Genomic DNA, 12797 nt, shown 5'->3' with positions numbered 1-12797 from the left:
AAAAAAAAAAAAAAAAAAAGGTTAATTTACTGGGTTCTTCTGCTTCTCTGTGTACATTAAAAATTCTCAATGTTTAAAAAGGTCCTATACTTTTAAAGAGCATTTAAAAAAGATCTGGCATCATCAAGTTATGCACATACTTGCTTTATATAACCACATCACATCTGTGCACTCATCCTCTCTTTTACCACTCATGCTCTGATGACGCCTTCTCCCAGAGTCATTTATAAATTGTAAGGGGCTGGGAATCTGCCTTTACGTGCATTTGCGTGAGAGCTTATATCAGTGCTGTTCGGGGATTGACAAAGCCTTTGAAAGTTGCCATATTATGTATGATTAGCAATAAGAAAACTAGCATCTTCATCACTCATTTCTCACTGAAAGTACAGAGTGGAAAAAAAGCTGTTCTGTTTACTGGACCAACATACCACACCTGGGAGACTTCAGTGTACAAAGTATGGGGTAGATGCACTCCACTTTGCAGATGTACTCTCTCAAGGGTGGGGGAAAAGAGGGCCTTTCATGGTCTCATTTGAAAAGTAGGGGAGAATGTTACAGCAAAAGCTGATACCCTGAAAGAAGAATAGTAGTAACAGTGAAACATGGTAATAGGAAGTTCCTTCCATTCCTCATTTCTCCTAAAGAAGATGTAATTGTGATGTGCATATACATATATATCTATATACAGGAGATAAATGGGCGATACAGAAATGTAACTGTAAAAATATTTTGTCCATCTTATTGGGCATCTTAGATCAAAGCAATGTTAGTGGGCATAGACACTTCTGTCTGAGACTAGCTCACTGTAGTTTACTTTAAGCATGTTTTCACTCATTTAACTTCAGGTAGTGCTTACGGATGATTTAGTAATACTGCCACAAAACACTGTGCAGAGGCTCTTAGTATGAATGAGCCTATGCCAATTAACCAGACTGTCAGCTTAACCAAATTAATACTCTGCCTAGACTTTTTTTTTGCAACAGCTGAGCTAAACTGAATTCAGTCAAACTGTTGCAGCTTCAGTATACAAGAAAGGTTCGATAACAGTCAGCTGAAATAAAGGCAGAAGAGTCTACACACAAGCTTGTCTTGGCACAAGTCTGTCAGTAAAAAGCCTAACAGGAGTCTGCAGCACCATTAATAGAATTAACCCCCAAAAGAGAACCTCTCGGTAAAATCTTAAAGATTGGTGCCTAAAGGAAGCAACTGCACATATACTACAGCAGTGGTAGAAATAAATAATCTTAGTCTTAGAATAAGTTAAGTAGGATCAGAAGGAAGGTTAAAAATCCTAAAGTAAGGTAGCTATTCCTTGATTCAAAAGTGTGTCTCATGCAATTATAAACTTTTTTTATTCCCCTAGGCAGCTGGGATTTTCCCAGGATACCCATTCAAGTGTATGTTCAATCAGTACATATTCAGGAATTCACCTCTTGTCTATACAAAGTTTCAAGGAGGTCAAGGAGAATTTTGTCATTGCCTCCAGTGAGGCCAGGCATTTCACCCACCAATCTTGCAGCTGAAGTGAGGTCTTTGGATAAAAACTATGTGAAATGTAAACAGCACAAATCCTGGCCACATTTAATAAACTGAACAGGACGTCTCTCCATCCAATATTTTACTTAGCTTAATTTATCAACTTTTTTTTTTAAAAAAAAAGGAAAAAAAAAAAAAGTTGACATTGTTCCATTTTTCTAAAGCAGAGATTTTAAGGGGTGAATTGTGATAGTCCTTTTGTCTCCAGCCACGTCCCTCAGACTGCATGTATATAGAAATACATTTTGCATACACTTAAAATACTTCAGTGACATCTGTTCTCTCAGATGCCAAGCTCAAATACAATACTTTACACACCATATTTTGTCTATGAAAGCCTGTAAAATCACTCAGCAAATGCAAGGTTCCATAAGCCACCCACTCTATAACCTGGGGGCTAAGGGAGGACAGGGACGAAAGGAAAAAAGAGAGAACACTTTCCTATCTTGTGGAAAGATGAGGTTATAGTGATTATCACAGGAGGAAACTATTTTTGTGACTGCTTTCTTCAAGATGTATGTAAGTTCCAAAAGTAAGATATGCCATCTTAATTCATTCTTAAAAATTAAGTAAGTGCCGATACATACAAAAGCTTGCTCATTAATGAAAGATAAACATAGGAAAAAATCTGGTTTTATGAGTTGTCAGGAGATGCTTAAGGAATAATTTTGTAAAAAGAAAAAATGCCATTCTCCCCAAATCAAACAAAAAATTACAGATTCAGGTTTGATACAAAACACTGATATATAATTTTAGGTAACTACTCTACATTGGAGCAAGAGATCCTACCACCTAAGCTTCGCAAAATTCTAACAAGTTACATTGTCACCTTCATTCTTTGACAAAAAAATGAAATATGTTGCTTCTGTCCAATTAAGTTACTACTTGAGGATTAGATTGTGTCATCTTAACTGATGAGGATGTCTGTCTGTGTGAGTAAATTTCCCTTGAGATGAGATTTGTGGGAGGGATCTCCCTCCTCCTGGACTGCAAGTGTGCCCAAGAACATTCCTGGGCACCATGTTCCAGCTGGTCCTTAAAGGACAGTGTCCATGCTGGGCAATTCCTTTAACCTCTAGAAGAGGGGAGCTGCTGGCAAGCTGACATTTGGGAATGGCCCTGGAACATTTTAGCTTCTGATATGTGCTTGGGAATGACTTGGGAGAGTACTTTTTGGCACACGCTTAACTCACACCAGGGAAAGTCTTAATGCTTCACTAGCGTGGGCAATTGCAATCCATTGTCCAGGAACATTTCCACCTACTGTCTGATTTACTAGTAGAGAGGTGGCCAGGGACACTGTCGTGCACTTACAGACTTTGTGATTGTATGTATGCAGGAGAGAACAGTTCAGGCCCAGTCCTGATGTAACGTTATACCATTACCCTCCACACACACACCCACCCCCCATACATATTTCAGAATAACTTACAGTCTTTTCTTTCCACTTTGAGCTGAAGGGGTCTGAGGAATACCTTCTTCCCCCAGGACAGTACTGAGAGTAGCAAGCAGTGTGCAGATAGACAGCTTTCACATGTAGCTGCAATAGCATGGGATCCCACGCATTGGTTTTAAAGCATGAACCCAGTGTTACTCCAACAAAAAATAGTCACTGAAGGATAAAAATATATACACAATTAACAGCTGCATAATCTCCATCTGCAGAGCAGTGGACACAGAAGACAGTAAACCCACTGCTAAAAGGTGCATTGCATTCAACGTTCTGCAAGAAGACACTGGAGCTCCTGCTTTGCTTCACTGCTCAATGCAGCTGCAGTTAGGTAAGTTCCCAAAGTTCTTGGTCCTTTAACTGCTCTGCTTACATACTTCATAGTGCCAAATACATCAGGGGGAAAAAAAAAAAATCATAAAACTAACACTCCATTAAATTATCACTCTGTCTACAATAATTAAACCAAATGCTCAAACAAAATGAACTCCAGCAAACAAAACAATTTTGAAATTTTCTCCTCTTTGCCATAGTTTATGCAAGAGAAATGAGAGGCAAGAATAACTTCCTTCACTTTGTGCATTTGACAGCATTTGCGGTGCACCAATTTTTACATGTGTCTTGTATGATAACAAGAAATTACATCAATGCTTTAAGAAAACCAGTAACTGATAAAAACTGCACTACAGTGGAAGCTGACAAAGGTCTGAATTGATTTTTAGACCTAAAGTGGAACTGTCTGTCTCTAAATCAAGTAACACTTTTAAGTATAACCAAATAGTGTGTTTTACTTACAGTGCAACTAATTTTGAAACATGGATTGCTACAGCCCTGATGTTTGACTTCATTTCTGAAGATGACAATGTGAAGTTTGAATGGTCATTTAGAAATTTTCCATTTCAGTGTGCTTTTTGAGACACACTGAAAGACCATCCAGATATTCTTTTATCAGTAATCACATTGACAACCACACTATTTATGATTGGTTTATATACATTGCTTCTTGATTAAAATAAAATCAGGGTGAAATAAATAAATACATTTTAAAAACTACTTTGTTCGAGGTGCTCTCTATGTCCATAAGTTGGTGATTCATCCTGATACACCCTTGTGTACTGGCTCAGACTCTCCAAGTTAAACTTGTGCCTGCAACATCTGATTTGCATCAAGTGGCTTCTCCTGTAACATCTCTCAGGTGCACCCAGTGGTTTTGTAATTACACAGCAGGCTACCAGGAAGGCAGAGCTGCTCTGATTATACATTTTCTTACGTTTTTAAAACAGATTATCTCCCTTGGCAAGATTGTTTTAAAATGTAACTTAAACTCCTAAGTATTAAAATATCCATAAATAATCCTATATAATAACAGGCTACATTGTCAAAGCTTCTGATTGTTGGTAACTTCTACTGAAATGAGAACCCATGCATTTCAGTTTGGAAGTTTGAACATTTTAGCCATAAGCTTCTCTAATCAGTGTGCAGAATTTGAGTCAGAAAAAAAAAAAAAAAAAAAAAAAAAAAAGAAAAGAAAAAGAAAAATTTCCTACAGCACAAGCAAAGAGAAACTTCAGACATATAGTACAACATTTGTTGCCTTTTCCCAAGGTTGAAAATGCTGAACTCCTCCCACCTTGCCTCACGCAAAATCGATACTACTTATGCCCAAAGGTAACTCCATCAGCTCTTCTGGACAATCCCTGTGACAGAGGAAGAGCAGATTCTGCTTTTGTCGTAGTAAGACCTTTGTCATCTGTCATCTGAAACACAGCGCCAATAGGTTAAAACAAAGGGGAACTCTTTAAAGACATATAAAACCTTCTCGGCTAATAAAAAAACCATACTAAAGAAACGAACATAAGATGTTTTCTGGAACCGTGGATTTCAATGTAACTTGAATGGAAAAACACTTTGTATCTCTCCAAAACGCAAGACAAGTACAGCAAGGTAATCATTTTTTCCACCTTGTCTTAAACTTTCAGAGACAGAGAATACTAATGAGAAAAGCATGTTTCATCCTCCTCTTTCACCTTTTGTCCTAGTAAGTGGCAGCAAACCTTTATGTATTACGGCTAGGAAAGGTCAAGGGGAAGGACAGGGACCAGAAAGAAGAAACATGAAGAGAAATAAGTAAGACTAACACACAGGGGGTCTCCTCAGATTGAAAAGTAGACCATTATTTTTGAAAGTACTATACATATATATATATATATATATGTACACATGGTTTCTTTCCTTGTCAAACTGTCCTGATTTCAATGAGATGCCAATTTTTATTTCTAAATTTCCACTGTAAAATCAGAAACTGAACCACGTATTTTCATTGGTAAGGATTTGGTGCGCTTTGTCACAATGTAGTCTACCTGCAACCTCAACCTGTAATTGATTTATTTAAGATGAGCCAATACATTGCTGACATTTTCAGTAAGAAATCTATCCAATACTATTCATACAGACATTACTCAGTCAAGCGTGCTCTCATATTCAGCCAATTTCTTTCTGGGTCTCTGCTCCAGTGACTGATTGAGAAATTAAGTCTCAGCAAATGAAATCATTATTACTTGCTGTACCTGCACCCATCTAGGAACATCAGAGACGAGACAGACTGTTCAGATCTATCTTCCCCAACAGTCAATTCCTAAAAATAATTGCAGGTTCTACTGCAGTACAGAAATGCATTCTATTCTCTCCCTGCCATTTTAAGAATAAGCCTTAAGATTTCACTCATCACAAAAGTGAATTATTTTATACTTGGCCAAAAGTGAAAAAGCTAATACAGGTAACCTTGGACGTTTAAAAAAATTAAAAAAAAAATAAAAAGGGCAAGTTATGCATGGTATGTAAGTGATCAGTACTTTTGTACTGACAAGTCACTTCCACCTCACACACGCTGAGAGTTTTGTAAGAAAGTGCGAAAAAGCTATTGTGTTCATCACAATGACCACTTAACTACTGCACTTCCTCATTGGAAGAATTTTGGTTTTTGAAGACTGATTTGGTAACTCGCTTGAATATGGAAATACTCACCCGAATATGATCTCAAATCCTTTAAGAAACCATTTTATTTCCATCCAAAATACTGTATCTTTTTATTCTCCTTTTGAATCCAAGTTTCTTTTTTATTTTTTTACTGCCATGATCGCTGTCTCAAAAAAGAAATTATAATCAAGCCTCAAACCATTAAAGAGCAAACTAAAAAATTTGCTTGAAGATATTAATAGAGACAGTTCTAAGTTACTGTACAAGCAAATTTGACATATTTATTTGTAGCTCACATCATATGGAAAAATAATTTGAAAAAAAGCTATTTGTTTCCACTGTTGCTATAGTCAACTGTCAGTCCAGTCCTGCAGGTCTCTAACTTCAAGCAAACCTTACCATGACATCAGAATTTATAGGACGTTAACAGATCAAAAAACTAAAGCAACAACACAACAAATGGAGCAATAACAAGGGTTTTCCCCTTTCTCATGGCTTAATAGCTGTCTAAAATCAATGTCCTTTATTGTGTGTATCTGACATGACTTTAACAGTTATCCTCAAAACCTGCATATGGAAAATTTTCTGTTCTTGGACCTCCACTTCCCTATCTCAAAGGACAAAGCAGGCATGCTTTAATAACATTATCTCAATCCACTTGAAAAGCCCTCTTAATTCTTACTAAAACAATGTAATCTGTTTGAGGCAAGATTTTGGTTTCATGGAGAACAGTAAACCTTATCTAATTAAGTGTAATATTAGGATGTTAGCTAACATACACGAGCCAACTTCTAAAAGTCCACTGCCCACACACGCTAATTCATAGTAACTGAGGTCCAGACCCCAGCACCATAATTAGCCCAACGGGCTGTGCCTAATGCTGTCCTCCTGTACGTCCTCCTTCCCAAGTGTCATACATGCAACCCAATTCACTGGTAGTGGGCTTACCTGGGGTGGGGATCCACTATCTATCCTCATTAAGAACTAAGTGGAAGATGCCAACCAGTGTTTAATGTTGAGACCAGCTTCAAATTTCACTATCAACGAGAGGATGGTTTTCCTTTTCCCTTTGAACCTATCTAGGTTCAAAGCAGTCAAGCATTTCCTGTAGCACAAACCAAAACAATTTTAGTATTTATCTAGTATATTGTACTGTATTTATCTAGTAGGAGCTAAGAGTTGCACCCTCCTTGACTGCTACACTGCTCAGCCATGCTGTAGTTTCCCAGTTCCACCTTCAGCTTTCCTTAGAGACATCTTCCTTGCCTGAAACACAAATCGCTGAAAAGACAGGGCTCACCTTCGGCATTGTCAAGTTCATGAACACAGTGAAAAGGCTGTATTTACTGCCTACTGAAATCAGTGGGGGTTGGGGTTTCCAAAATACAGCCTAAAGGTCAAGGATTCCCCCAAGTAAATGGACTATTTGATTATTCCCATGTTTGTTTTCAATCAGCAAGACTAAGCCAGGACAGTTTAAGCATAAGCACCTAATCTAATTCAAGAATTATAATCAGTGAATGGAAACACATGATGGTTACCAACCCCTTCAAGAACAAGGTTTCTTCAAAAAATTATAAAAATCTCTGTTGATCAGCAGCCAGGTACAATCTCACATACATGCCCCAATGCTTGGTCACAATACATTGATGCGCTTTAAATATGGACCGATTACTCATGTAACATAAGCCACCCTCTTCCTGGCAAATTCCACTCAGAAGGCTAAATATATACTGCTTGTCTTTGTATACCAAAGTATCCAGCCAGCTGGTGCAGAGAGGAAAGAAAACCAGCTTACATTTTTCACCAGAGAGGTAAGGAAAAAAAAAAAAAAGAGAGCGCGAGAACAAGGGCCGTGTATCAGCTATTTTTGTTTTGCAAACTAGTCAGGACTTGCGCTTTTTAATTTCACTTGATGATTGATAACCAATACACACAAACACACAGCGTAAGATTTTTGAGTACTGCAGACATATGTAAAATAGCCCAAACACCAGATCACAGACGAAAATTAAGGAGCGAAAAGATAGAACGTTTACGCAATGCTCTGGTTTTCAACTTTTAGTGAGTTCTTAATTTATTAGTTATAACTTGTTTTTGTTGGAGAGGGTTCAGAAAAGGCTGTGAGATTTTTCTAAGCGTTAACTTAAAAATACAACTATTTCTTAAATGCCAGCTTAAGAAATGTATAAATAAAATTCAACATTAAGACCTCTAAACTTGGAGAGACATGCTCAGAACAGGAAATGATAGTTTGTTAATAAAGAAAGGTAAATCATTCTCTAGGCTTCCGGTGGGAAACTTGGCAGCGAAAGGATTTTGACCTCAGTGGAAGGTAACTGCCACAAATGACAAATCAAGCAACTTTCTTCTTACAAGTGAGGCAAATGTTTGACATAAGCCTGGACTGCATTCAGATCTATCATTCCCTGTGGCATAGTCTTCTACTTTTAACAAATAATCCTGCAAGCTTTTTGCACTGACCGTATTAACTTTTTCTCTCTCTCGCTGAGTAAAGCCATGCAAGCCTAACATTTTTTGTGAATGATTACTTATTTCCTATTTGAAGCACAAAAGCTCATCACTTATAGAATAGGTCAAGCTTTCAGTGCCTATTAGTCCCAGTCTGGAATGAATTAATGCATTTTCCTATGTTCATTTTCCTTTTCTGTTGTAGGAACAGTATACGGGACATCTGTGTAAAAGGAAGGAAGCAAAAAATCCTGCATTGTTTTCAAGTGAAGTGGTAAACAACAACAAAAAAATACACTTAAAAAATTCCATTTTCTTTTTCACATTAGACTCACTGTGATTATATCACTGTGAAGTTTGCAATTAGAAGTACCAGTTTTCCCAACTCAGAACAATACATGGGGGGAAAAAATGACAAGTAGCCCAGTTTAATTTCAAACGTTAATATATTTTCTATTTTATAGTGAACATATGCATCGTTCACCCCTTATTTGCAGCAACTATGACGTCCTCATAAAAAGGGGTGACATTTGTAAGATGCCTCTTAAAATAAATATTTCTTTTTATAAAATAATAAAACTTCAAATAAATATTCTTTACACTAAACAATATGTTGAAAAAATTAGAAAATAAAGGCTGAATTTTACTGTAACTGTACAATATACATGAAGTCCAAAGGGAAATCAGAGTCTGTAATAGAAGGTTTCCGTAAGACAAAATACAATCTAAAAACATACTGATTGATTCACATTCTTCCGAATGTACAACATATTAGTATAATATTTTGTGACTGTGCCATGTCTTATGACACCACTTATTTTTCACAGTTGAAAATATTATTGTATATACAAAAATATAGCACATTATCTCTGGCAGAAAACAATGAAAAAAAAAGGAGTCATTTGCTAATTTACAAATTTTGCAAGTACTATTCACAAACAATAGAGTTGCCTAGGAGTGTCTGTGTTGCTTTAGCTTATGCAATATGTGGGTCACAATGTACTGCATCCCATTTTTTATTTTTTTTATTTATTTATTTTTTTTTAATTTTTCTGCATCCCACTAGCTGGGTTCTAAAACAAGCGTATCAGTTAAAGATGGCACACACGGAGAAAAGCATTTCACTGCAAACAGCAACGCGTATCCCCAACCCATCTACTACAGTGCCAAGACCATAGCTGCTTAAGTTGGTTGCATATGTACGTTAAAATAATCCTTGTGGCTTTAAGTACTTCTGACTGGGGATGCTATGTGGGCTTCTCAAAGTTCCTGGGGGGGACGCTGGGAACTTTGCAGCAGACGGTGTTGGAGTGTTTACAGCGGCACCCAGGCCGATTGACCCGGTCGTAACAGCCCTGGCACAGCTTAAGGCAACCCTTGGCCGGTAGGTAACACCACAAGCAAGGCAGGAAGAGGGACACCACGCCCATGGCGGACCACCTCGTGCAGCAATGCGACTGGCTGCAGGAGCAGGGGTTGTCAGCGCAGTTGTCCTCGTCGTCGTTGGAGCAGTGATAGAAGAGGCCCTTCACGCAGCAAACGCAAGTCCCGTAATCGACCACGTTCTGGGCGGAACAAAGACACTGCTTGTCACAGATCCAACAGGACGGGAGGGTCCTGGGGTACGTGCACTCCTTGCACTTGCACTTCCCGCAGTCCTCGCACCTGTAGCTGTGCGCTCCCAGGTCTTCTTTGCTCAGCGGCTTCAGCTCACCCGACTTGAGCTCAGACTTGGGCTGCATCCGGACTATCCCGTCGGCGACCGGCCCCGAAGATGACCCTAGAAGTCTTTGTTCGGATGAGTTGCTGCTCGTACTCGTCCTTGTACTGCTCCGCGACCCTGTGCTGACCGTGCTGATGGAGCGGGACAGGGGCGCCCGGGGAGAGGCGTGCGTCTGCGTGTGCTGGATCCGGCCAAAATGACGATGCTCGTGGGGCAAGCCGTGGGGCCTGTCATTTTTGGGTTGGGTGGCCAGCCGAGGTGCCGACTTGACCCCCGGCCGCGGAGCCACCGTAGGTCCCTCCGTGTACTCGTTGGTGTTGCGGATGGCTCTGATCTGGTCCAGCGACAGGACGTGAACCTGCTGCGTCAGGACATCCCGCAGGTCGGGCTCCCCGTGGGGTCTCCCACTGTCACGCCGAGCCTGTAGCAAGGCCTGCGACCCGCTGCCGTGCTGAGCTCTCGTCTCCATCAGTGCCCGGAAGCGTGCTCACCCCGGCAGGCTTAGAACACATCTGAAATCCTGGAGCGACAAAGAGAGGATTTCACTATTGCAACACATCTCACGCTCCCCTCCAGCAGCCTGGCGAGCCGGCGGGGGTCCCGCAGCACCCCACACCAGCCAGCAATGCATCAGCCATTAAAAGAGAAAGGGAGTCCCATCTGGGGCGGAGCGCGGGAGCCAGTCAGCTGAAGGCACTTCCCTTGGCCCGTCCTGCCTACTCCCGTGCAGAGCTTTAAAGGGATTCTCTTCTAGGGCCACGCATCTTAACTTGGGGCTCTAGAAAGCCTAGGTACCACGCCTGCTAACTAAGGATTCCCAGGCCATCTTCTGGTTAGACCGTGGCCTTGAAAGCCGCTTACATTTCAGCCACTTGAAGTGACTCTTCTTTCCACAACAGGCTACTGAAAAAACTTATATTAAAAAAAAAAAAAAAAGCCTGCAAGTATTTAGCAAGTGTAATGTGACCTGCCGATGACAGACATATAATTCTCCAATTTTGTTTAAAACTGGATAATATTTTGGTAGGCTAGTCTCTTTACACATTAAACTTTACATGATGTAAATAGGAAATTTTAGTTTAATACCAATGGTCCCAAGAAAAACACTAAATAGCAATAAAATGTTTGAGGTTAGACATTAAATGAGTTAGTGCTACCAAAAACTTCAACAGCACAAGTAAAAATATCTCTCTCCAGTATTTTAGTGTGTGTCATACTTGTGTACACCACTGTGATTGTTATTTTAAGGCTCAGTACTACAAAAGCAACGCTACCACAGTTTTATTTTCTTAAAATGTGTAAAAAATTCCATAGACTACATTTCAAATTGCAAGTATTACCAAGAGTGGCTTGCGGGACAGAGGCATGCATAATATAATCAAACAATGCCAGCATCCAAGAAGTCTGCTTGATTGCAAATACTACTTTAAAGGATCATTAACTACAAAGTAGAAACGCAGACTTAAGAATTTAGATTAAAACCCAGTAAAAGACTCAGAAGATGAGAACTTGTAAATAACTAACTTCCACATTCAGATAGGCAAAAGTTTCAAGTGCTGCCCTCTAAATTAGTTAATATTTGTTTTGCCTTTATCATATCTTAAAGCGGTTCCAAAATCCAATTACCTATACAAAAAATCCAGAACAATATTTTACAATTAAAACCCAAGCAGGAACCAAGCTTCTTACAAGGACCACACAATGTCTTCAATTATACCTAGAAAGAGCACCATAGTGTTACTCTGTACACATCAGTTACCAACAATAATACTATACCGCAGTATAATAAAATATAGCCAAACAGCTTAACAATGAATATCTCAAGACACTGTCTGTATTCTAACAGCAGTGGAAAACATTTAACCTTTTAACTCCTGGTGCCCTCCCTCAAGTGCATTTTCTTTTTAAAAAAAAAAAAAAAGAAGAAAAAGAAATCTAAGATTTTAAGAGTGACCACCTATTTTAAATATTGCCAAATCCTGGTTTGGGACACAGAGTGTATGTCATGGTGGTCCCCTCTCCAAGAAAAAAAAAAAATAAATAGAAAAGCAAAAAAGTCTTGCAAATGTATCTTAAAAGCATCGCTTATGCTTTCTTCAAATTCAAACCTTTGCCATAGAAAAAGTTCCAAACAACAGCCTGAGTAGACATTTCCTCATCTTAAACTATCCGGAGATTAAAAAAGAAAAGAAAAATCAAATACTTTCCCCATCTTTGAGAGGAACTAGCAGCCCTTTCTGCCTTCCACGTCCGGACCTGAAGCCGAAGAAGAAGCCACGCCGAACCCAAACCCCTGACTCTCCAGAAATGACAACCCCGAGCAAAAAAGCAAAGCTGACCCTGACCTGCAGGCGCTTAAGACGACACCGGCCTCGGTGGCGGAGCCCCCCAATCCCCCCCTACCCACACCCCCCGCCTCAGACGCCGAGGTGGGAGCTGGAGGAGCAGCCTCCGCGCTCGGCCCCTTTCCCCTCCGCGGGCTCCATCCCGGGGCGCGCAGCAGGTGGGAGGCGGCGGCCCCTGGCCCGCGGGAGCCGCCGGCAGCCCCGCCAAGTGCAGACAACCTGGAGATAACCGGGAGACATCCTCCTCCGGGGCTTGGGAGGTGGGAGGGGGCTGCTGCAGCCGCCTTATCGGGCG

At 40.0% G+C, this 12797-nt stretch overlaps 1 protein-coding gene across 2 annotated transcripts in view; it reads right to left on the bottom strand.

Moving 5' to 3' along the window:
• Positions 1 to 8861: 8861 nt before the first annotated feature.
• The window catches only part of SPRY2 (sprouty RTK signaling antagonist 2), a 5987-nt gene continuing 2051 nt past the window's right edge, over positions 8862 to 12797 (bottom strand). Inside the window, exons 1-2 of one of the 2 annotated variants that reach the window (XM_014955533.1) lie at positions 12503 to 12539; positions 8862 to 10677 (exon numbers count right to left, since the gene is read on the bottom strand). In XM_014955533.1, coding sequence (XP_014811019.1) covers positions 9682 to 10626 — 945 coding nt within the window. In that variant the 5' untranslated portion in view covers positions 10627 to 10677; positions 12503 to 12539 and the 3' untranslated portion in view covers positions 8862 to 9681. Of the gene's footprint in view, positions 10678 to 12502; positions 12540 to 12797 lie in introns of those variants that run through there. The other variant, XM_014955532.1, reaches the window with a different exon arrangement.

Source organism: Calidris pugnax, unplaced genomic scaffold (genome assembly GCF_001431845.1).
Source record: "Calidris pugnax isolate Ruff unplaced genomic scaffold, ASM143184v1 scaffold153, whole genome shotgun sequence".
NCBI lineage: Eukaryota > Metazoa > Chordata > Aves > Charadriiformes > Scolopacidae > Calidris > Calidris pugnax.
The sequence above is the reverse complement of the archived record's forward strand: the minus strand, read 5'-3'. Positions and strand labels throughout refer to the sequence as shown.